Raw genomic sequence first — 23,983 nt, 5'->3', positions numbered from 1 at the left:
AAACTAGATGGCGGCAGTGTGCAATTCCCAAAATTTTCCTCAAAAGGTGGTCGCCCAAGACAAGGGTTCTCATCCGCATAAAATGCCTGAGGTATTTTTCTCTTATCCTATACAAACACCAATAAAAGTCAGCGCATGCGTTCCACTCGAATTCCCCCTTTACAAATTCTATTCAAATTTCTTATATTTAATAAGCCAACGTCTACTGAAATCAAACATAGATGGCGGCAGTGTGCAATTCCCAAAATTACCCCCAAAGGTGGTCGCCCAAGACAAGGGTTCTCATCCGCACTAAATGCCTGGGGTATTTTGCTTTTATCCCAAAGGTTATTTTCCATATATCAAACTAGATGGCGGCAGTGTGCAATTCCCAAAATTTTCCTCGAAATGTGGTCGTTCTCATCCGCACAAAATGCCTGGGGTATTTTTCTCTTATCCTATACAAACACCAATATAAGTCAGCGCATGCGTTCCACTCGAATTCTACTTTAATAAGGACTGAACATTGTAAAATTCCAGTTTAAAACGATTAAGGTGCTTAGAAATTAGTATATAATTCTCTTCTCAACTAATGCCATACGAAATGGAAAACTTTAAGCTTCAATAACGAGGTCCAAACATCATTTTAGCTAAGTTAGGTTTTCCAAATGAAATTTTTATTGACAATTATTGCGCTCATATTATGATAGATATGTTTATATATGATCCAGACACGCAACAGACACGCATGTATACATAGACACACACATGACATATAAATAGTTCCTATTTCGTTATCTCATGCAGTCGCCCTTGAATAAACATACTATTATCTACAACTCGTATACATGTACATATGTATGTCGCCCTACTCGCCTGATCAGACGCAATTGCTGTGACTGTGACTGACTATCAGCGAGATTCCAAAATATAAAAGATTTCAATCATTCCTCACTCTTATGAGCAATGCCCCAGCTAGACCCTGGGGACAGCTCATGCGCTTTTCGAAGCGGTTCCAAAGTTCGCGCCAAGGCAGCGGACATTACGTAGTTTCCAAGCGATTCAGAGTTATTTAGACGCCGCCACGGAATAGCCATAAAAATCGAACGATAAGAAATTATCAAGGCTTATCACCAGGGCGCCGAGTAAGAGAAAGAGAGAGAGAATGAGAGAGCGAGAGAGCGGGCGCTAGAGAGAGCGAGTGAGAGCGAGGGCAAGTCCCGGGCTGATCTGCAGACACATTAAAAAGCATTAAGACATAAATACATATTGAAACATGGAAGAACATTAGGAATAGGAATCCAGCCTTATCGCCGACAGCCTAAGGCTGAGCGCTGCTAGAAAATCGAGCGATCCGACCTCTATTCAGTTGAGTTCCAGCAAGAGACGAGCGAGGTCTACACGCAACTCAATTTTATAGTAACAAATACTAGCTAAACGCAGTTAATTAAATCATAAAACAAACACTTTGAAAATTTGATAAGAATTAAAAAAAATTGTTATAAAATTAAAATATAAATAGACATCATTTATATATATATAATCCAATAATTAAATCCAACTAAATCTAACAAAACGCAGGTTTTAAAGTGAAACTTAAAATTTGAATGAAAACAAAATAAATAATAAATGAATAAATATATAAATAAATATAAATTATAAATATAATATAAATAATAAACCATAAACAAACAAAATTAAAAATAAATATATATAAATTTATACAGACAAATTAAATAAATATATATCAATTTGATCATATGTCGAATATACAGATATATTCAAAAGTTAATCCTAGCTAAGCGAAAGCTTTAAAGTGCAAAAAAATAAAATAAAATGATATAAAAATAATTATATATGTACATAAGTATATATATATATATAGGTTTTTTTAAATAAATAGTTGATAATATAAAATAAATATAAAAAAAAACAAAAAACTATCAATATAAATAAATGTTATAATTAAAATATATATGCACACGGAATTATAAATGTGTAAAAAACAGCATATTGAAATCTAAATCTAAAAGACAATATATAATATATACTATATATATTAGCTCTATATAATCACACACATTTCGCCTGACTGATAAGCCGGAGCTCTTGGTGCAGGCGAAAAAACAAATATTGAAGACGCGTTGCAACTTTTGAACTCTGCGCTGCGATGATTTCCCATACAGTGAGGTGAGCATAGAGAGCTCTGTATATATGCATATATATGTGTATATATAGAGAGCAGCATGTCGCCCGATAAGCGAATATTAAAACCGAATTGCCATTTGTAGAGTATTCAAGCTGATGTATATCGTGGCTGGCATACTGATTAGCAATGAGGAAATCTGCGATACGGTCGATCGCATACAGATCGCGCCACGCGTCGAAATGAAGCCCGAGCCGGAGCAGCGCGGCGGCGGCGGCGGCGGCGTTGCGGCGCGGCCGGAACGCAGCGACTACTCGCCCAAATCGAAGCGACGCAGGAAGGTGAGCGTCACCGGACTGGCCGGCGGCATGGTGCGCGGCGTCACCAGCAAGGTGACCAGCCAGGTGACCAGCCGGATAAGGATGGGCACACGCTGCACCTGGCTCTACAGCATGCCCCTCATCCTGGGCCAGTGGCGCAATTTGGCGCTCAGCTTCACCCTCTGGACCATACCCAACTGGCTGCTCGAGTACACGTCCAGCTACATCAGCCGAAAGTTCTTCATCAACAGCGACTGTGATATGATCTACAAATAGTTGCAATAGCTATATACATATATAGCTATATATGCCCCAACACCTGATCTGGGCATTATAATTACTATACTATGCAGACATTTCTGGCAGCCATCAAGTATATAGTATATAACGTGTGTATATATAGTATAACTATTGCAGAGCCCAAGTCCATGTGCTTATCAGTCAGTCTGTTTAACCTGTTCACCTGCCTGGTCTCTGTTCTCTGTGAACTAGTCTCGCGCCGAGCAGCTATGCTGCTCTAACTAGGTACAGCTGCTTCTCTTAAACGCAGTTAGTACATATCCCAAAACCCAGTCGGATCGGTTCACTATATCTTGCCTGACATGCCTGAAGTAAGATCTAGGTCTTGTGTCTAAACTTGGGCCTTGGTTAGTCAAAAAAAAAAAACAAAAGCACGTGTTTATAAGCCCGACAACTATATTATATAGCTGTCATTGGAAGAATCGCTCGAAACTTTTGTTACTAAGCTTAATCGGACTACTATAACATAGAGAGTCTTCATAGATAAGATCGTTTGTAAATGAAGTTCTTGTACTTTAATACTGTTTATTGTACAAACCTGGCGGCACCTAACTTGATTTAACCGACACTCTGAGTTCTGATTGACACTTGTTAAACTAAAACTTTAAAAAAAAATTTAAGCAATCAAAAATGAAAAAAAAAATGGATAATCATATTACTATACTATTACTATATATATAATCTATATATATTATGCTACAATATTATAATATTATTTAGTTTATGTATGAAAAAGTGTTTTGATAAGCTTTAAGATATCTTGAAGAAACTCAACAATTTCGAGCACATTTAATCGTTTTCCTATATCATATACCTCCCATAGGAATAATATGTCAAAAATGTATAGATTACCTTTATTTGTTCTTATAGATAAGGAAACTTTAGGAAACTCCACATAAGATTGTTTAAATATCAGTTATATACGTAAAATATTTCAATTCTATTCTAAAAAGAACTAATTGATTAAACTCTGCAAGGAATTAGTTTCTGTCCCGCTCGCTCTCCAGAGGGATCCTTTCCTTTCTCCCCCCCCCCCCCTCTTTTATTTCTCCACTTAAAAGTTGACTAAGACACACACAGAAGTGGAATTTATTTAAGTTTTAGTGCTAAGATGCAATAGTTAGGCATAAGTTGAAATAAATTAAGTGTTTGCCAAACATTTAGACATCGAATTACATATTGAATATAACGTATATATCTATATATATATATATCTTTTGTAACTTGTGGTATATAGCATATGGTCCCAGCATAACAAGGTTTCCTATTTCTCGAACTGGCCTCCTCCTTTTAATCGCCCTCGGCTATGTAGTGCTCCGTGTTGTCTGGACTGTTGCCGCCGCCGGCGCCGGCGGAGCGTACATTGAGGCTATTGTGCAGCATATTCGCTATGCTGTCCACATCGAGATTCTCATCCGTGGCCGAGATCTTGCGCAGAGCGGAGCAAACGATGCTCAGATCGCCCTTTAGCTCGCTGACCACGGCGGTTATCTTCTGGGCATTGGAGAGAACCTCCACGCTGCTCGTATACGGATTGTAGCGCACGCCAAAGGGACGCTGGATGCTCTCCGCAAAGGCTCTAGAGAGAGAGAGAGATAGAGAGAGAGAGTCGAGGAGGCTATCGGAAGCTGGGGTGTGGAGAAACTTAATGGCCACTTACCGCATTTTCTCCTTGGCCTCCTCGAAGGAGTCTGTGTAGTAGTAGGCATTCTGATAGGATGTGATGATGCACTCCTCCTTGCAGGTCAGCTCCGGATCGAATTTCTTGATCTTGTCCTGTGCCGTAATGGCATGCTGCAGCTCCGCCACAGAGCTGAGCAGACCAGCGCCGTAGACCTTGAAGCTGTTGTCCGTCTGCTTGCACAGGCCAAACTCGACGGTGAAAAAGTACAGCTACAGAGAAGAAAGTTACTTGAAGTGCATTCAAAAAGGGGGAACTAAAGCCCAGCATCGGTTAATTCATTTGAACTCAACTCGGATACTCAAACGAACCAAACGATTCGAGCCGACGACGAACAAGTTCGATCAAACGCAGCTCGAACTGGTCGAACACAGCAGAAATGTTCGAGTTTGAATCGAACTTGTTTAATCAGCTCGAGCTTATTTGATGGGATTGTTTCGAGTATTCAATCGATTCTATTTTTTAGCCACAACTCCAACAGCTCGAACCAAGTTAATTTGAGTCTTGACTCGCTCGATTCTTCGATTATCCGAAACGCGTTTCGATTGACTCGATGCAGGGCTCGTAATTCCAAGCACACCCACCGTGGCCAGCTTCTCAATGTCCGCATCGCAGGCGCCCAGCGAGGCGAGGCCAATCTCCTGGGAGAACTGGGCAAAGCTCGAGTTGGCCAACAGCGGCATGTGGCCCAAAAGTTCGTGACAGCAATCACTGGAATTTGTAACACAATTAACACACACACACACACAATCGCACACACATTCGCACACTTACGGCTCGGGCGTGTAGAAGGGATCCGAGGAGTGCCTTATGTACTGCGTGCAGTGGAACACGCGAAAGGCGAGTCCGGAGAGAAAGTCACGGGGCGAGAGGTAACCTGCCACGGGACGCAACTGGAAGCCCGTCTTGCGCTTCAGATAGCTGCTGACATCCTGCAGCTGCGGCAAATTGTCCTCACGATAGCCACAAAACTTGACCAGCTCCGGCCAGTTCTCCATGTACTCGGGCACCGCGTGCAGCTGATAGAGGCGATGCAGCTCCAAGAAGACGGTGCCCCTGCCACAACAACAACGAAGTTGCAACAACAGCAGCAACAACAACAAGATATCAAATTTCCACTTACCAAGTTTTCACCTCCTCCGGCGTGTACTGCACGCGTGGAATGGGATTGCCGCTAAGAAGAGGAGCAAGAGGCGGAAGGATGTAGCTGAGTTTTAGGGAAGGAGGGAAGCTTACATTCCTGGACTTGGACTTACTGCTTGAAATTGTTGGCTATGGCCGAGAACTGTTCGCGTCGCTTGCGATAAATGGGATCCTTGAAGCCGGGATGGTCGGCATCCAGGTCGGAGCCATACATGAGCACATTCTGCGCCTGATCCAAGTCGGATATCTTGCGCGGAAACCAAACCATGTCACCAAAGTCTGTGCCATATTGGAAAATCAATTTACAGCAGGCAAAACAAATTTGAAATATGCAATTTCTCTTTATGTCCTCTATTTGGAGCTGGATTAAGGGTAGTTTAGTTCTTGATATTTCTATTGAACCGCATTGAAACTAGAAATTCAATTATTTGTACAGTCTTTGCAAATTTCATTCTGAAAGTTATTTTACTATGTTTGACAAGTCATATAATTTTTTATCCTTGTCCGCGCACCCTGTATGTGGTACAGTTTTAGAGTCTCCACTTGAGGCTATGGGTTACAGGTTTAGTTTTAGAGTCACAGCTCAGCGGCCACAGTTGTAGATGAACTGCTTAAGTCCCAGTATTTGAATTGTAGTCTTGAATTTGCGCCTTACCAGTTTTTGAGTCTCGTTGAGATCTTTCCCATGAGTCCCAGCTTAAGAGAAGCTGTGTGAGAAACACAGTTTTGGAGTCACTGTTGAACAGTCTCAGGCTTGGCGTTCTAGTTTTAATGATGATCCTGAACTAATGTCACACTTTGTAGCAGTCCCGATTTGTAAATCCCATTTTTAAATTGGAAACAGAATCACGATTTTGAAATCCCAATTTTATTGTGCGCCGTTTTAGAGTCACAGTTTATGCTTTTAGTTTTAAGGTCGCAGTTCTAGAGCCAAATTTATTGAGTCTCGAAGTTAAAGTTTTCGAGTCGTAATTGTTAAGTGTTGTAGTATTGTGACCTTTTTTAAGAATCACAGCTAAATTTGCCCATCATTGTAATCCCAGTCTTATGCATTCCGTTATAGAGTCCCAACTCTATAGTCCCATGTTTGCAGTTCTAGTTTTAAAGTCCCAGTTTTAAAGTGCGTCTTTTGAGAGTCACAGTTTTGAAGTCATAGGTTTGTGAGTCATAGTTTCGTAGTTGCCGTTTCGGAGTCCTCGTTATGAATAGCCACAGTTTGGAGTCAGAGTTTTGGAGTCACAATTTTAAAATCACATTTGTAGTGTCACAGTTTCGGAGTTACCGTTTCGGAGTCATTGTTTCGGAGTAACAGTTTTTAATAGCCACATCGTTTTGAGCTCTTATTACACAGTCTTTAAGCACGCGTTCTCCCGCCCGTTTGTTCCATGGGAAACAGGGTATCTTACAGGGTATCTCTTGATTTGCTTTTATACATTCTTGCTAGGTTTCAATTCAATTCCATCGAGCATAAGAGACCCCTTTCTCTCTCTTTTTCACTCTCCCTAAGCATCGAAAGGATTTGGATGCAGATACTCACCAAAACTGGAGCAGGCGGACAGGGAAGGCGCCCGGGCCAAAGTGTGCGCATTTACGGACGTATAGTTGACCGAGGCGACCTCGCGATTGAGCATTTTCACCACCTGATCCAAGCGACGTGGATCGCACTCGACATCCACCAGGACGTCGGCCTGATTGCAGGTCGCCTCCACGGGCGACAGCTCCAGGTGCAGCACATTGATGCCCAGCTCCTGGAAGACCTGCAGGGCCCGAGCCAAGTTGCCCACCTGGTTCTTCAGGGTGAACAAAATCGAGATGCGCTCGCCGCCGGCCGCCAGTGGACGCACCGCATCGCCGGGCAGACGCGACGGCTCGGCGGAGCCGCCGTTGCTCCGTTCCTGCTTGTTGGAGGAGGAGGAGAACAATAGAAAATTGTCGCCAGGTGCCGAGGCATGTCGGGCGAGACTTGCATGCGTTGAGGAAGCCGTCGCCGCCGCCGCCGAATCCTTCTTGAGCGTGTGCAGCGGACTGCCCTGTTTGACGGCCCATTCCTGTTCGCCGCTGCGGTACAGCCACAGGCCCAGCAGACTCTTGCCCGATGCGCTCATTCTCATAGGTATATATGTAGGCTAGAAGAAATTGCCCGGTGTTGCCCGGCTCAAATTAATAATGTTGAAAATGCAAGAGACAGCGAAATTGCTTGCGCCCAGTTCATGCACGTAAAAAGACTCTCAAGTTGCACTTACACAGTAAAATTTAACTAACAAAATATTTAAATAATATAGTTTCTCTTCCGTCTACTCGGTGGTTCAAACCCTAAGCTTCATATTGGAGCTCTTAGCCTATTCTCTCGACTGCTTGTGTTCTGCTTTTATAATTATTGCTGCTTCTTTTTCTAGGAATAATAAGAATTGAGATGAACATATATCAAAAATTTAATATTGCTACTTGAGTTGAACCAGCGACTTCTCCCAATGCTCAGACAACCAAGCCAAGCTCGTTGTTCCGACTATTCTTGATGCTCTTAAAAACCTTTTACGAGCTTATAACTTGTTGAATTTAGCAAAACCCTTCCTTTTGCTCACTTTCGACTCAAAGGAAAGTTTCAGTAAGAAATTTCAATCAACTTTCTAGCTTTATTGTCTATGGGTTATACAATCAAGAATAATCCAGTTACTTTTTGGGCTGTGTCCAAATTCACTTTATTTCACTTTTATTCACTTTTATTCACAACTGTAGCACACGCGTCGTATACGCAATGCAAACGCAACGGCAACTGCAAGATCCTGCCACGGCACCAGCGCCTTTTATAGCCAGCCTCGCACACAGCACACACACACACACACACACACACACACACACACACACACACACACTCACACGCACACACACACATACACACTGCCATTAAGAGACATACATATTCAATTGTATTTATCAAGTGTGCGTAGCGAGATAAATTTGTTCAAGGATATAAAAGCTACAAGTGAGTTTCTTTTGCTCCACCTCCTTCTGGCAGGCTCTCTATCTGTCTGTGCGTGTGTGTGTGTGTGTGTGTGTGTGTGTGTGTGTGGGTGTAGCTCGTTTTGATTGGCCAAATCACGCTGAAATCAGGCTACCTCCTAACACATGACGTCATTTCACTTTCTAATCAGCAGCAACAACATTTAATGCGTTAGGAGTTCGAGTTGAACGTTTATTTTATTTTACTATTTTGTTTTCTTTTTTTTTTTTTGTATTTTCTGCTGTCAGCGCTTGACTTTCAAATGCGTTTGCTTAATTTATGCGGGCATGAAATACCGTGAAAGCACTAGCTACGAGCTGTACTTAACCAAATGCAAGACTTTCAGTCGGGAGTAACAATTGATTGGGAAGAACTCGAAACTCAATTTGAAAACGCAGCAACAAATGTGAATTTGAAGCTCGATGCAGTTAAAAAAAATACTAAAAAATAACTTGTTAGGGATTAAAAAATACTGAATAGAGCAGCACTTCGAACTTATTAAGAAAAACTCTACAATCAAAAAACTTTCTCATCATAAATTTTATAAAACTTCCATAAGATAAAAAAGTAATTGAAGTTCTCTTTCTGTTGAGCCCTTACGAGTTAGTTGGAAGAGAACTATAACTCCGAAATACATTTATCCCAAATACCTACAACTTACCCGATGAAAAATACTTTGGATCGGTTATAAATTATTAACTCTTATTAAAGTTTTAAAGGCGAATGCATCGAATCGGTTAAGATTTAGTAAATTCGAGTTCCCCTTCTTTCCAACCAGGCTTTTTCGAGTAGGAAGAATATTATTACTCCTGGATACATTTATTTCAAATTCCTTAATCTTACCCGTTGAAAAAATACTTCTGATCGGTTATAAATTATTTAGTCTTCGTAATTTTATAGAGGAGCGCATCGAATCGGTCAAGTTATAGTAAATGCGAGTTCCCTTTCTATCGAGCTTTTTCGAGTGGGAAGAAAATTATAGCTCCTGGCTACATTCATTTCAAATTCCTTAAACCTAATGAATAGGTACTTAACCCTATTGTTATTATAAAAAGGATTGCAGCGAATCGGTTAGATCTTAGCCAGGGCAAATTCGAGTTTCCTTTCTGTTAAGCATTTACGAGATGGAAGTTTCCAAATCTTATTCGACAAAAAAGAACTTGCGAATCGGTTATAAATAATAATCGCTTTTCTAATTTCAAAGAAGAGGGCATCGAATCGGTTGGGACCAAACCATGAAGAATTCAACTTCGCTTTCTGTTAAGCCTTGTCGTTTTAGAAGAGAACTACTGAAATATTGCGAATCGGTTATAAGCTGGAAATGCTTCAGTCATTTTATAAAGGAGTGCATTTAATTGGTTAGGTCTAAGGTATATTCGAGTTCCCTTTCTAATGATCCCTTACGACTAGGAAGAGAACAATACCGTCTGCATACATTTTGTGCAAGGCCCCAAAGGAAAATCGACGGAACAGTACTGCGAATCGGTTATCAGCTCCTGTCACAAACTTTCACTGGACATCAGCCAAGTCTACGGTATGTGGCATGCGGCATGACGAGGCAACCACTTGATGCGCTTGCCTTGCCTTTGCCTTTGCCTTGCCTTGACAATGTGCTGAAAGTTAGTTGGCGGGCAGAGAGCTTGGGCCCAAGCGGCAGAGTCAATAACAGATAAATGGCAATTTCTTTTGCGGTTCTGCTTCTGGTTTGCTCTGCTTCGCTTTGCCTTGCCTTTGCTTTCGGTTCGCTTTGGGGCACCATTGTTTGCGCTTAGAGAAAAGCAAACAACGGGAGCAGCTTCTGTTTTTAGAGGGTGAAGTCAAAGTTAGCTACTTGTCTATTAAAATATGCGGGCACAGCCAGCACAACACACACGTGCGTGTGTCCGGAGCCGGAATGAGCTGATGTGATAAACGTAATGGCTACTCTTCCACTTTCTCCCACCCCCCTCCCCCCCTCAATCAAAGTGATTGCTGCTGGCCAACAGTTGTGTGATGGATTTATAGCAGATGATTCTTAAAGGCGCCCTTTAAAGACGGCAAGAACAGAGAACAGAGAGCAACAGGCCATTTCTCAAATGAATGAATGAATGAATTGACTGCATGAATGGAGCTTGTGATTTCTGTTGATTTCCGTCTAATTAAGTTAAGGCAGCTTCTATGCAAGGACTGCTCAGCTTCTCGAGAAATAGAAATAACTGACTGTGAGATGAATAGACACATGCACTCTGGCAAACGGCAAAGTACTTTTGCAAGTCACTGTGCCCAAATGGAGACCAAATTCGTAATTTCCTAAGCTGAGCAGAGAACTCTCAATTCCTCATTGAAAACATTTACCTTGAGCACAAATGGAGGACCTCAATCGAGTACTCAAATCAGGAAATACTTCAGTTCGGTTTTCAGATTGGGTTATTTAAGCAAATCTTGTAGCTTGTCAGAGTTGGAGCTACCAAATTTAGGATGTAAGTTCTCTTAAGGTATACAAAGATTGAGTATATTTCACTTTTTCATTCCTGCCCCATTTTTCAACATAGAACCTTACGCTTAGGTATGACTACATATTTGGCTGCCATATTTAGGTCCTACAAATTTCATAACGATCGGATCTCAAACACCGAAGTGAATGAAGAACTAATTTGACTCAATGTGTGGAAAATGGAAGAAGAAGCGCAGCTTTAGAAAAAAATCGAGAATGTTTTTAAAGGCAGCCGGGTTCAGGGTATAGCCTAGTCGGACACTTTCGACTAAAGCTCTCTCGCTTTTTTTTTCTTAACGCCCAAAATTTGAGTTCAAGTTTGTTTCCTACTCAAGTTGCGAATATTCAAGACAAAAATATTTAGCTTGAACTTGGAACTGGATTTTCTCCGAGTGTGTGAGCTTGTGCGAGTCCTAAGATGGACGTGTTAGTGCCTTTCACCCTTTATTCAATCTTCATTAGGCCCGTCGATATACAAGCACAAATGAATTATACTTTCTTTTTCTTCGCACTTTCTCGTTTTCAGCTTCTTCTTTTTTGTTTGGTTTTCTGCGACTACTTATCTAATTATCTTTGGTTGGCAGCCTTTTAATGGCTTCCTGACTTAACTACTTATATATATTTTTTATTGAAATCACAAGTGCTTAAGCTTCAAATGATTTTCGTAAGATTTGCCTGTCGTTGTTATGGGGTATTATTATTATGATTTTTTATTTATATTGTTCTTTTTAGTATAACTTTAAGCTTGGCACAAAATAGGAATTTTTACGTTGGTCTCTGGCAGAGAGATGCCAAAAATTTGTATTTAAAACAACAGGCGAAAAAAAAGTTGGGTGATAATTAAAGAGCTGAAAAGGGCATCTATTGAAAGGCACCCAAAAATGCATATATTTGCAGCAAGAAATATCGAATCTGAGATTAAAGCTTGTGACGTTTGGAAGGGACATAGCTCCTCCCTCTGATCATGGCGTGATAATGTCGTCTTAAAGGGACATAGCTCCGCCGAGAGATCTAAATAGACATACTTTCCTCGGAGTTGTAAAGTTAGATATGTTGTTGAAGGGCGAAAATTATTATCTTGGCATGATCGTGGAGGTCGACTGGGGTTGCGAGTTCGAGTTCAGTAACAGGGAAGCAAATTTTGTATAATTTAATTTAAAATGCTTAAGCAAACAAACGCATCTCGCGAGCTTTATTTGTTGTTGTTATAAGATAATATAGGGTATCTGCTAGTCAAGCCCTTCCGACAAGAGCTCTCTTACTTGTTTTATCTTAAGAATTCTGATAGAAATTGACTGTCAATCGAGGTTTAATATGCATTTATTTGTAGGTATATGGAATCCACCCTCTGGCGCCAGAATTCAAATGTACTAGGGCTTCCATCCGCCCTGGAACGTGCCGCAGTGCGTCCGGCTTGTCCGTCTCTGTTGCAAGCAACAGTATTGCAATTCGCGATACTCACCCCCGAAAAAAGAAATGACTTTTGAAAGGGGAAAGGCGCATGCGTGCAACTTGTCAACCCCCAAATGCAGTTCCCAGCCAGCTCCAGAGCGCTTTCTGCTTGTAAACAAAAACAAGTTGCAAGCGCCAAGAGAGAGAGAGAGAGGGAGAGAGGAGAGAGTGAGAGAGAGAGAGCACTGGAGCATGCTCCTGTCAGCTGAGGCTCGCATAAATTTCCCAGCTGCGAGAGGGCAGACTTTTTAGCTTTGAAGTGGACGTCAAACTGTGCTGAAGTGCGAGCTGAAATCGACGTCAAGGAAATTATTGATTAATTCAGTTTCGTTGTGAAAAAGTGTTTCGGCTGCTTGCGAGATGTTGAATTAGTTGCAAATTCTGGGCACTGGACGCGCGACCACAACAACACACTCTTGAAAACTACCAACCCAACACATAGCTAGACGCCTCAATTTGTAGGCGTGGCAGCTGGACATTCGCGATGGCCGACAGCGAATTCGAGGAGTTCCGCAGGCCCATCTTTGAGCCACATGCCATAAGCAGCACCACATTCGGCAAGAAGAAAACCACACATGCATTTTACTCGTAAGTGAAAATCACTTGAAAAATCAATTGAATGCGGCCGAACACGTGCTCTATATATGTATATATCCATTTGACGGGGGGTCCCCCCCCCCCCCCTATTCCTGACTAACTCCGGACGCAGTCAACCCTCGGGGCAACAGCTGAGGGATGCTGCAGTGTATCCGAAGATTCCTTTGCGTGCTCATACTAATGCATATATAAATATATATACATATGTGCTTGTATATCTGAAGCATTACTAGCAGGTCTCAGTTTTTCCGTATTTTCATTTTCATACCTTGTTCAAGGCTTACTTTGATGATTTATGTTTGCTGTAGAGCTCTGAAAATGAATTTAAATCCAACTTCATCAAAATTAACCTTTCGAACAGACAACCTTGGGCCCACATTTTCCTTCCAAGGCAGCGGATTATACGAAAAGAGTGGAACACATTTTTTATGCATTTTCACAAAGGCTCTTGATAATGATTTTCAAGCCAATCAGATGCAACGCAACAATATTTAATAAAAACAATTTTTCATTCATTTTCCACCCATACGGGTGGAATTTTTCGATGACCTCTTCTCATCTCAGTCAGTCGGTCAATCAGGACAAACAGTTATATATATAGAGATATATTTTTCAATCAATTTTTAACTTATCTCACAATTACAACTTGAACTTCACTTTTTTGCAGTCTAACACCGAACGATGATCTTGAGGATTCGAATTCATCCAAAAGCGATGGCTCCGACCAGGAGGACGGCATTGCCGATAGCAAGCTGCAGCGTCAGGTGGAGGATGATGAGTTGGGCGACGGCCTAAAAGTCACACTCTCCTCGGATGGCTCACTCGATACAAACGACTCGTTCAACTCGCACAGGCATCATCCATTGAATCACCAGGATGCCATTGGTGGCTTCATTGGCATCAACGGGCTGGCCTCAGTTGCTGCTGTCGCGGGGCCAGCTGTTGGCCCAGTAACCAGCACGGAGCAGCTGTTGACACCCAGCGCTGCGGCAACGCGACGTCGCCGCAAGTTGCCGGAGATACCCAAGAATAAGAAATGTAAGTAGCGTGGCAACTAGAGCGCTGCATCGATTAATTCACGAGCAGCGAACTCGGATACTCAATCGAACAGACTCGAGCTACCTATTCTCATATCCAACTAAGCAGTGTTCGTAGAAACGATTCATTAATACTCAATCGAACCAACAGACTCGAGCTACCTATGGGAATAAACGATTCATTAATACTCAATCGAACCAACTAACTCGAGCTCCCTTTTCTCATATCGAACTTAACTGTGTTCGAATTAACGATTCATTAATAGTCAATTGAACCAACAGACTCGAGGTCCCTATTCTCATTCGAACACTGAATAAACGATTCATCAAACACAAACACATTCAAACAAACAAAGCTCGAACTGCTCGAGTCAGCAACATGTTTGAGCTAACAAAGTTCGAACTGCTCGAGTCGGCAACATGTTCGAGCTAACAAAGTTCGATCTGCTATCCTCAGCAACATGTTCGCGCTACAATTAGCTCTTTTGACTCGATGCATAGCTCTGACGTCCAGTCACAAATTCAATTAGCACCCGCATGCCTAGTTAACATTTCCCCCTCGTCCCACGTAGCTAAAGCTAATCTACTCATGGCCTCGTTGCAGCTTCCATTTTGCATATTTTAGGTGGCTCCAATGCCTGCACCCTAGCGGATGAGTTTCGCATGGGAGCAGCAGCTACAGCTACAGCTGGATCGGCAGCTGGAGTGGGAGTTGGGGCGGCTGGCTCCTTGGTGGCGCCGCGTACAAATCAGCAGCGCTCGTTTCTAACGCTCAAATGCGGCTATCTGCTGGACGAGGACTCCAGCCCGGACTCGGAGCGTTTGCAGAGCCTGGGCGATGTGGACAGCGGTCATAGTACGGCGCATTCGCCCAACGATTTCAAGAGCATGTCGCCGCAGATCACGTCGCCGGTGTCGCAGTCCCCATTTCCGCCGGTCTTTGGCGGCGTGCCCTTCGGCCAGCTGGAGATGCTGGAGGCGACACACCGTGGCCTGCACAAGTTTGTGCCGCGACACCATGACGAGATCGAGCTGGAGATCGGCGATGCCATCTATGTGCAAAAGGAGGCCGAGGACTTGTGGTGCGAGGGCGTCAATTTGCGGACCGGCCGCCAGGGCATCTTTCCCTCGGCCTATGCCGTCGATTTGGATTACAACGAGTTCGATCCGACCGTGCAGCTGGTCAAGAAGGAGCGCTACCTGCTCGGCTACCTCGGCTCCGTCGAGACACTCGCCCACAAGGGCACCGGCGTCGTCTGCCAGGCGGTCCGCAAAATCGTCGGCGAATACGGCAACTCGCCCACGGGACAAACGTGCATTCTGGAGGTATCCGATCAGGGTCTACGCATGGTCGATCGCTCGGCCCCAAACGTAAGTCGCGATAATCCTTTATATATATACCAGAGTCTTGCACAAATCCATTTCAAATGACAAAGTGATTTGATTGGAATGAAAATCTTAAATCTTATCCGATTCATACAAGTTGAACGAACAGAAACGCATTCGTTTCGGTTCACAGTAAAATATCAATTGGAATTCCCGCTGCGAACCGATTCGGTTTGTCCAATCAGACTCTCTTGTTTTGGTCTTATATTAAATTCGAAATCTCGCGTGCAACAGTTTTCTTTTTATATTATTTTAAGTTATAGAAAATTAAAATATTTTGAAATTACTTTAGGGTAGCAAAAAGAAACTAGAACAGAAACTGAGTTGAGCACAAGGATAAAAATACTTCGCTTATAATTCGAAAATAATTCGAAAATAATTCGAACTACTTGCAAGAAGTGGGTTAATTCGGAAGACTGCCCGCCTTGTGTGCTTCTTCTTCTAGTTACTTGTTTCTTTTCGTTGGGTTCGTTTAAATTTTCGTTGTTCGTTTGTCCAATTCGAACTTAACGAAGCTAAACGAAGACGGTTTGGGCTTAAGCAATGCTTGTTCGGGTTTTAAAGGAGAAGATTTTAAAAGCAGTTGCTAGCAAATGTATTCGTGCAAAACTCTAGATAGACTATCAATTTCTCAAGCTCTATATGATTGTCTTTGCAAACAGAACAAAAAGGAGAAGAAGCCCTGCATCGATTACTTCTACTCGCTGAAGAACGTGTCATTCTGCGCCTTTCATCCACGCGATCATCGCTTCATTGGCTTCATCACAAAGCATCCGACAGTGCAGCGATTCGCCTGTCACGTCTTCAAGGGCAACGAGTCCACCAGGCCCGTGGCCGAGGCTGTTGGGTAAGCTGTCCATTAATATATAAATACCATATTTGATCCAAACTCAACTACATTCCATTTCTCTCTCTCTCTCTCTCTCTCCCTCTCTCTCTCTCTCTTTCTCAGTCGCGCCTTTCAGCGTTTCTATCAGAAGTTTATCGAGACGGCTTATCCCATCGAGGACATCTACATTGAGTAGAGAGCGCGATCGCGATCGCGATGCTTTAAAGGAAAAACAAACAAAAACAATACTTCAAAAAAAATACCATATATAGTCTATATTTTTTGTGTGATTATTAATATAAATCAACAAAATTGTTTGGTCTTCGTCGAAAAGCTACAAAAACACACACACACACACAAACACAAAGTGAAAAACCTTAAACTTTCAAATAATATCATGCAATAATATTTAAACAGAAAAACAAAAAAGTAAGAAGAAGAATCTTAGACAGCTATCTATCTAAAACTTTGGATAACTCTCGTCATATTTGTTCGCGAAATTCTTCAAATTGTAAATAATTCATTTCGGTTCGTAAAGCACACACACAGAGAACACAGCGATTAGACAATTTAAGTGTAACTTAGAGAGAACCGCTAAAATTCAATTAAAACTCAAATATTATTAAATCGTGACTTCTTATATAGCAATACCGGAATATATATATATATCCATGCACAAACCAGATGATACGCTGTGCTCTTTAAACTTTTTCGCGTCAAATCGAGCTGGTTATAAAATACCTGAAACAAAAATAAACCCACTCAGAGATAAAATCCCGGAACTTTTAAGCATGATCCCAATTTCTTAAACTTGTTTCAAGTTTTTTTTCAACTGTAAGTACTTTATTCTTTATTTATTTACTCAAATTGAAAATAGTTCAATTAAATATTTCTTAGTTCCCTTGGGGAGGTCAGTTAATTTATTTTAATTTAAGTATATGCGAATTTTCTATTTTAAGGCTATTTTACTTTGATTAACAATTATTTTAAGTATTGAAATCCAAGAAAGTTTCTCTCTTTTTCTCTGAGTGTACTGCTTGTGTGGCCAAAGTAGTGTAAGCCTTGAGTTATCAAGAGAATCTCTCGTCTGGCTTTTGTGCAAGTGTTATACGCTATATATATATATATATAGATCGTGTTTTGATTTCTACAGAAGTTAATTTCAACAAAGGCTCACTCGACACGCAAATTTTCTAGTATTATCATATTATTGAAAGCCCAAATCTAAGATGTGTAAAACAATTATATATAAAGACGAATATATATGTACTTATACAGAAAACAAAAGGAAATATATATATATATATATAAAATCGGATTATGTTATATGCTGAAATTAATTGTAACAAGTCGGGTAAGACCGACTAGGAAATGCCCTGAACCTAAACTCTAGAAATAGTTTTCAAGTTTCTTTCTATACATACGCAAAAATTCGACAGTCTTGATTAAGTTAGTGTGTTTATAGTCCGAACTTTATGAAATTTCTAGGGCTTATATTTATATTTGACATATAAAAGTTAGTGTATACCAACGCGCAAGACTTTAATTAAAACGAGTAGGAGAACTCTAATCGGAATTAGCTCCGCCTTTAACCATGGCCAGATTATGTCATTTAAAGCGACAATTGTGTCGTTTTTGTTAAAAGATCTGTTCCGATGTCGGGTAAATAACGTCTGATTTTGGAATTTTATACATTTTTGAATTCGTTCAGTTCCATAATATAAATTGGCCTTCAATTAAATCAAAAACGATGGGTTACAGCGAAGTTGTTGACCGAAAAACGATTCGTTTGAAAAGTCAACCTTTTTTGATGATTTCTGGAATATCTTAGCCAAATAATGTCAGATTTTGTAATGATATACCATTTTGGACTCGTAAGGATCAGTTCTATCGATTGGCATCAAAAAAATGAAAATCTAAATTTTGACCCAAATCAACAAAATGGCAAGGGGTTACGTTATACTTACCTTTTTGAATTCGTAGGGATCCCTACTATGAATCTGCATTCAAACATTTTCAAAATCGATGGGTTAAAAAAAGTGGTTGACCAAAAACTGATTCGTTTGTAAAGTCAACCTTTTTTGATGATTTTTTTGAATATTTAGGCCAAATAGTGTTCGATTTTGGGAAAACGGCAAGGGGTTACATGACGTTTTTTCTCAAATTCGGGGTCGGATCGAAAATCGAAACTTTTTTCATGATTTTTATTGAATATCTCGGGTAAATACTGTCCGATTTTGAAATGTTATACCTTTTTGAATTCATAGGGATCCCTACTATCAATTGGCATTCCAGACTTTATAAAAAGATTCGTTTCTAAAGTCAACTTTTTTTGATGATTTTTTGGAAAATCTTGGCCAAATAATGTCAGATTTTGGAATGATATACCATTTTTGATTCAATTGGCATTAAAAAAATGAAAATCTAAATTTTTATAAATTCGTCCTGACGAGTCCTGTGTCAAACACCTCATATGGACAAGGACTATTATCTGGCCAAAAGACATCAAAATTGTCCTTTTGGTTTCCGAGGTATGTCATTAAAAGGACGAAAATCCTTCAAGGAGTTGAGGAAAGGAGATTGTTGTCTGTAGAGATAAAAGGCTGTAGATCGGCCGTAGCCTTACCTTTCGTCCTTTAGACAGCCTAGATATGAGTAAAATTCTTTCGTAAATTAACATAGCCATAACTCGGCAGTATCCTTGCCGATCCTGACAAGTCCTGTGTCAATCAAATCGTATGAACAAGGACCATAAACTATCCAAAGGACATCAAAATCGTCCTTGCCGTTTCCGATATATAGCCTATTTTCGAAAAAGGACATTTTTTAACTAGCCATAACTCGGTCAAATCCTGAAGGATATCAGAAGGATATGCCTTTTTGAACTCGTGGGAAGCAGGACTATCGATTGGCATTCAAAGATTTCCAGAATTCGACAAAAAAATTCATCGAAATTTATCCTAGGGGGTTAGTCGCAAAATTGGCCAAAATCGAAAATATCCGGGCTAACTCTGCCATTTGAAGGACTATCGGGATGTCCTTTGGCCAGTATATAGTCCTCGCCCTCCCATTTAAGAATTTATAACCCAAAGGACGAAAGTCCTTCAGACAAAAAAGTTTTTAGGACGATTTTGTTTGCATAAAATAAGCCATAACTCGAGCATATCCTTGCGTATCCTGTCGGGTCATATGGCAAAATAATTGTCTTGGCCAGGACTACCAACTGGTCAAATTTCATTAAGATCGTCCTTGTAGTTTAGCAGATATTCAAGGATTTGTGTTTTCGGGCCATTTCCGTGCGCCTCCGGGACTGAAATTTTACAAGTCCAATTTCGAGTCATATGATTCTTAGATGACCCCATTTTTTTATGATGCAGGGGGTCTATACGATCCTAACGCACCATGTCCTTTGAAAATCTGCAAGGACATGCCCGAGTTATGGCCTATTTTCTGTTTTTTTTATAATTATTTATATGTTTAATTTAAATGTGTTTTTATCCTTTCAGACTGCCAAATTAAGGACTTCAATGAGCTCTAAGGACCTTTACGAGTGACAAAGCAGATATTTCCAGGAGCCAACTTTAATTAATTAGCTTAAAAAACAACAATTTTGTAAATTGAAACATAAATAAATCAATTATTTAAAATAAAACAAAGAAATTCCTGTTTTTTTATTAAAAAATTCAAAAATCAACGGTCTTTAGATACCTATTGCATATCCGTGACGTCAGTTTGTTGCCAACCGCTGGCTGCCGAGATTTTTCTTAAAATCTGCCAAAAATACCAGGCGAACAGAAACGCCCAGAAGGTCGACAAAAAATATTTTTTAGCTGCCGAAAAAATTTCGTTGCATACCCAAAAGGGGCGCCCTCGTCGGCGGCTGGGTCCCAAATTTTAGATAAAATTTCCCAAAAGTACCAGGCGAACAGAAATGCCCAGAAGGTCGACAAATAATATTTTTGCGGCCGAAAAGTGACGTAGTAAAAAGGGCACGCTCGCCGCCGGTCCCAAATTTGCCCAAAATTCCGCTCAAGTACGAGGCGAACATAAATGCCCAGAAGGTCGACGAGTGGTTTTAATAAAAATTTCATTGCATAGCATTACGGGGCAAAAATGTAACTCAATTAAAATGAGTACTGTTAAGTAGCAGTTTCTGTAAAATGAGCGCTGTAAGCCGGCTGTTAAACAACAGCTGCAGCTGCAGCTAATTTAACAGGGCTCCTGAAAGAAAAAGCATACATGTTTTTGGACCATTTCAATGCACATTTTGCACAGATCTGATCCTTTAGGTTCACAAGGACTATATCGATGGTATGGCATAACCAAGGATATGCTTGTCAACTAGAAACCATCGAGGGGGCGGGACTGTTGCTGGGGGCGACTGTAAATGAAAAGCATACATATTTTTGGACACTGTTTTGCAAGAACTTGGTCCTTTAGGTTCGCTAGGACTATATCCATGATATGGAATAACCAAGGATATATAGGTCAACTAGGTACCATGATTAGCGATCATTTGCTGACTAAATGTTGTCCATGTCCAATGCTCCTTGCCTTAAGCCAGAGCTCCGCGTAGCTGTTCTGGGCGATGGCCAGCGATTCGGCGCCAATGCCAAAGATGGGCCGAGTATCATTAGCCAGAAGGTGTCGATAATGGAGCAAAGATTAGCTGGCCCACCAGCAGTATGAGCGTTTAGATAATCGTGTCCAGATGTATGCGGAACAGGCAATCGATTAGAAAGCCGCCCAGAGAAAGTACAGCACCACATTAGGCCCCGAGTAGATGGAACAGATGAGCGTAAACTGATTCCGTCGATCGACATAATTATTTGTTGATTATATGTTGACCATATTATGCTGAAAAATACAAAATGAAAAATATATTAGTTTTATATATTAGTTTTTCCGACTTTGGAAAGACATACCTAAGGATTCGTGAGTCTTTAAAATCGACAGAATTCCACAAAATTCATGTAACCATTGCCATTTTGGTCCAAATTTAAATACGATTTTGTTTTGGGTATATCCATGGCATGAAACAACTAAGATCAGCCAGGTGCCAACGTTATTGAATGTTTTCCTGTCTATGGCACATTTAGCTGCAAAATTCCAAATAAAAAATGAATTAGTATTTTGTAAGATGTTAATATCGGTTAAATTAAGTCCGACTTCGGAAGAATATACCTTTTGGGGTTCGTGAAAGTCTTCCAAATCGACATGCACTATAAAAATTTGATTTCAGACCAGACAAGAAATTACAATAAAATAAATACTTTAACATTCGTGACTTCTTAAAATTTTGATTTGACGATTTTTTTATGGCTATTAATACTTCCGAGCCGTACAAGTCCGAAAACGTATACCATGAGAATTTTCACTGATAATATTTTAAAACAGATTTACTTGACTGCTGCCTTTTAACTAAAGCCAAATCATGTTGCGCAGACGCAAAGTGGACAAAAGTCGGCGCACAGCAACTCAAGAAAGCGCCGCTTTCAAAGGTAGATAACGCAATTATACACACGCATAAGTAGATATGAATTGCGAAAACACACACCCAAACATATGCAAAGAGAATATGTACATATGTACATATATATGTGTATATTTGCATTATCTTCTTATTCATCGCGCTCTCATGATTTGTTTGTAAAGTAAGGAGAAAATTACAATAAAATAAACACTTTAAAAGACATTAAAATCGATGGAATTCTTCAAAATTTTGATTTCACTTTTGTTAAACTTTAGAATACGAAGTTTTTTTTATGGCTTTTAATACTTCCGAAACGTAAAAGACCGAAAAAGAATACCATTAGAGATACGGATGGCATTTACTTGAGAATTTTCACTTATAATTTACTCGACAGCTGCGCTTAAACTAAACCAAAATCATGCAAAGCAACTCGAGTGAGCGCCGTTCAAATGTAGATAACGCATAGCCAAGCATACACAAGCAAGCATAAGTAGATATGAATTGCGGGAACACACAACCAAACATACATATGTGTGCAAAGAGAATCGCTAAATATATACACACACATGTATGTGTATACTTGCATTATCTTCTTATCTTCTTATTCTTCGCGCTCTCACGAATTTTTTGCAAAGGAGAAAATTATTTTTTGGTAAACTTTGACTGATATTAATTCGGTTTCGCATAAACACTTTCAACTTTGTGATAATCTATTAAATCGATGGACTTCTTCAAATTATGATTCCACTTTTGTCAAACTTTAGAATATGCTTTTTTTATGGTTATTAATAGCTCCGACCCGTACATTTACTTGAGAATTTTCACTTATACAATTATTTAAAGCAGCTTTACTCGACTGATGCCCTTAAACTATAACAAAATCATGTTGCGTAGATAGTAGATAAATGTCGCAAAGTGGATAAAGGCGGCGCACGGCAACTCGGGTAAGCGCCGTTCAAAGGTAGATAACGCACAAGCAAGCATATGTAAATATCTATTGCGAAAACACACACCCAAACATATGAAGGGGAAGAAGAGAGAATCGCCAAATGTGTACATACATATGTACGTATGTATGTGTATATGATTGCTTGCGCATTATCTTTTTATTGAACGCGCTCTCACGAGTTTTTTGCGAACTACGGAGGAAATTACAATAAAATAAACACTTTAACATTCGTGAAAGTCTATAAAATCGATGGACTTCTTCAAATTTTGATTTTACGATTTCTTTTATGGCTAATAATATTTCCGAGCCGTACAACTCCAAAAAACGTATACCATTAGATATACGGATGGCATTTACTCGAGAATTTTCACTCATAATTTTGTTAAAACAGCTTTACACAGAATCATGTTGCGCGGTCGCAAAGCAACTCGTGTGAGCGCCCTTCAAAGGTAGATAACGCATAGGCAAGCATACACAAGCAAGCATAAGTAGATATGAAATGCGGGAGCACACACCCAAACATATGTATGCAGAGGGAATCGGCAAATATGTACACACATATGTATGTATGTATGTGTATATTTGCATTATCTTCTAATTCATCGCGCTCTCAAGATTTTTTGCGAAGTAATGTGAAAATTACAATAAAATAACCACTTTAATATTTGTGAAAATCTATAAAATCGATGGACGTCTTTAAATTTTGATTCCACTTTTGTCAAACTTTAGAATACGACGTTTTTTGTATGGTTCAAAGGTAGATAGCGCATAGCCAAGTGTACACCAGCATAAGTATATATCAATGGCAAAAAACACTTACCCAAACATATGTATACAGACAGAATCGCCAAATATGCACGGATGTGTGTGTATTTGCATGCAATTGCCTTATCTACTTATGCATCACATCCACAAAATAATAACAGGCTTAATAGACTAGCGCTCGTATCACAACAACATGCCCTGTTGACTAATAGGGCCACACTGACTCAGAATAAAGTTGCGCAGATCCATTAAAGCAGCGCTCAGAAAAGAAAGCACTCGAGCGAGCAGACGAGAACATCGCAGCCAGCAGTTATTGAATGGACCAATCAGTGATCAGCACCAAATAGAGTCGTGAGCGCGTGAGTGCAAGACGAAAAATGACAGCGAACACACACACGAACAGCTGAGCGCGTGAGCGCAAGACGAAAAACGACAGCGAACACACACACGAA

At 40.4% G+C, this 23,983-nt stretch overlaps 3 protein-coding genes across 4 annotated transcripts; 2 read left to right on the top strand and 1 right to left on the bottom strand.

Moving 5' to 3' along the window:
- The first annotated feature begins 1,941 nt into the window (after positions 1–1,941).
- On the top strand, positions 1,942–3,917 carry LOC135431896 (uncharacterized). The gene is made up of 2 exons (XM_064687299.1): positions 1,942–2,169; positions 2,271–3,917. Exons 1-2 carry the CDS (start codon positions 2,150–2,152, stop codon positions 2,719–2,721), a joined length of 471 nt encoding a protein of 156 aa, XP_064543369.1. The 5' UTR covers positions 1,942–2,149; the 3' UTR covers positions 2,722–3,917.
- Positions 3,886–7,689, bottom strand: Trh (tryptophan hydroxylase). The gene is made up of 7 exons (XM_064687290.1): positions 7,107–7,689; positions 5,683–5,848; positions 5,550–5,600; positions 5,201–5,482; positions 5,011–5,137; positions 4,406–4,638; positions 3,886–4,324 (listed from the first exon to the last, which is right to left on the bottom strand). Exons 1-7 carry the CDS (start codon positions 7,678–7,680, stop codon positions 4,036–4,038), a joined length of 1,722 nt encoding a protein of 573 aa, XP_064543360.1. The 5' UTR covers positions 7,681–7,689; the 3' UTR covers positions 3,886–4,035.
- A 5,068-nt stretch (positions 7,690–12,757) lies between these two features.
- Aplip1 (JNK-interacting protein Aplip1) lies at positions 12,758–16,669 on the top strand. Of its 2 annotated transcripts, none has more exons than XM_064685191.1 (5): positions 12,758–13,083; positions 13,760–14,130; positions 14,755–15,500; positions 16,178–16,362; positions 16,468–16,669. In XM_064685191.1, exons 1-5 carry the CDS (start codon positions 12,980–12,982, stop codon positions 16,538–16,540), a joined length of 1,479 nt encoding a protein of 492 aa, XP_064541261.1. In that variant the 5' UTR covers positions 12,758–12,979; the 3' UTR covers positions 16,541–16,669. The 2 variants fall into 2 exon arrangements, with proteins under 2 accessions (XP_064541261.1, XP_064541253.1); XM_064685183.1 differs by having other exon boundaries at positions 14,734–15,500.
- The last annotated feature ends 7,314 nt before the right edge of the window (positions 16,670–23,983 follow it).

Source organism: Drosophila montana, unplaced genomic scaffold (genome assembly GCF_035044405.1).
Source record: "Drosophila montana isolate Dmon_TW-CO22-7 unplaced genomic scaffold, ASM3504440v1 contig_1455_1, whole genome shotgun sequence".
Lineage (NCBI taxonomy): Eukaryota > Metazoa > Arthropoda > Insecta > Diptera > Drosophilidae > Drosophila > Drosophila montana.
The sequence above is the reverse complement of the archived record's forward strand: the minus strand, read 5'-3'. Positions and strand labels throughout refer to the sequence as shown.

What these genes read in the sequence shown, in the direction of transcription:
- LOC135431896 (XM_064687299.1), top strand. Translation starts at nt 2,150, where the DNA reads ATGATTTCCCATACAGTGAG. An exon ending in ATGATTTCCCATACAGTGAG is followed by an intron (nt 2,170 to 2,270) that starts GTGAGCATAGAG and finishes TGCCATTTGTAG; the next exon opens with AGTATTCAAGCTGATGTATA.
- Trh (XM_064687290.1), bottom strand. Translation starts at nt 7,680, where the DNA reads ATGAGAATGAGCGCATCGGGCAAGAGTCTGCTGGGCCTGTGGCTGTAC. An exon ending in CCGGAGGAGGTGAAAACTTG is followed by an intron (nt 5,483 to 5,549) that starts GTAAGTGGAAAT and finishes TTGTTGTGGCAG; the next exon opens with GGGCACCGTCTTCTTGGAGC. An exon ending in CCCTTCTACACGCCCGAGCC is followed by an intron (nt 5,138 to 5,200) that starts GTAAGTGTGCGA and finishes TACAAATTCCAG; the next exon opens with TGATTGCTGTCACGAACTTT.
- Aplip1 (XM_064685183.1), top strand. Translation starts at nt 12,980, where the DNA reads ATGGCCGACAGCGAATTCGAGGAGTTCCGCAGGCCCATCTTTGAGCCA. An exon ending in ACCACACATGCATTTTACTC is followed by an intron (nt 13,084 to 13,759) that starts GTAAGTGAAAAT and finishes ACTTTTTTGCAG; the next exon opens with TCTAACACCGAACGATGATC. An exon ending in CCCGTGGCCGAGGCTGTTGG is followed by an intron (nt 16,363 to 16,467) that starts GTAAGCTGTCCA and finishes TCTCTTTCTCAG; the next exon opens with TCGCGCCTTTCAGCGTTTCT.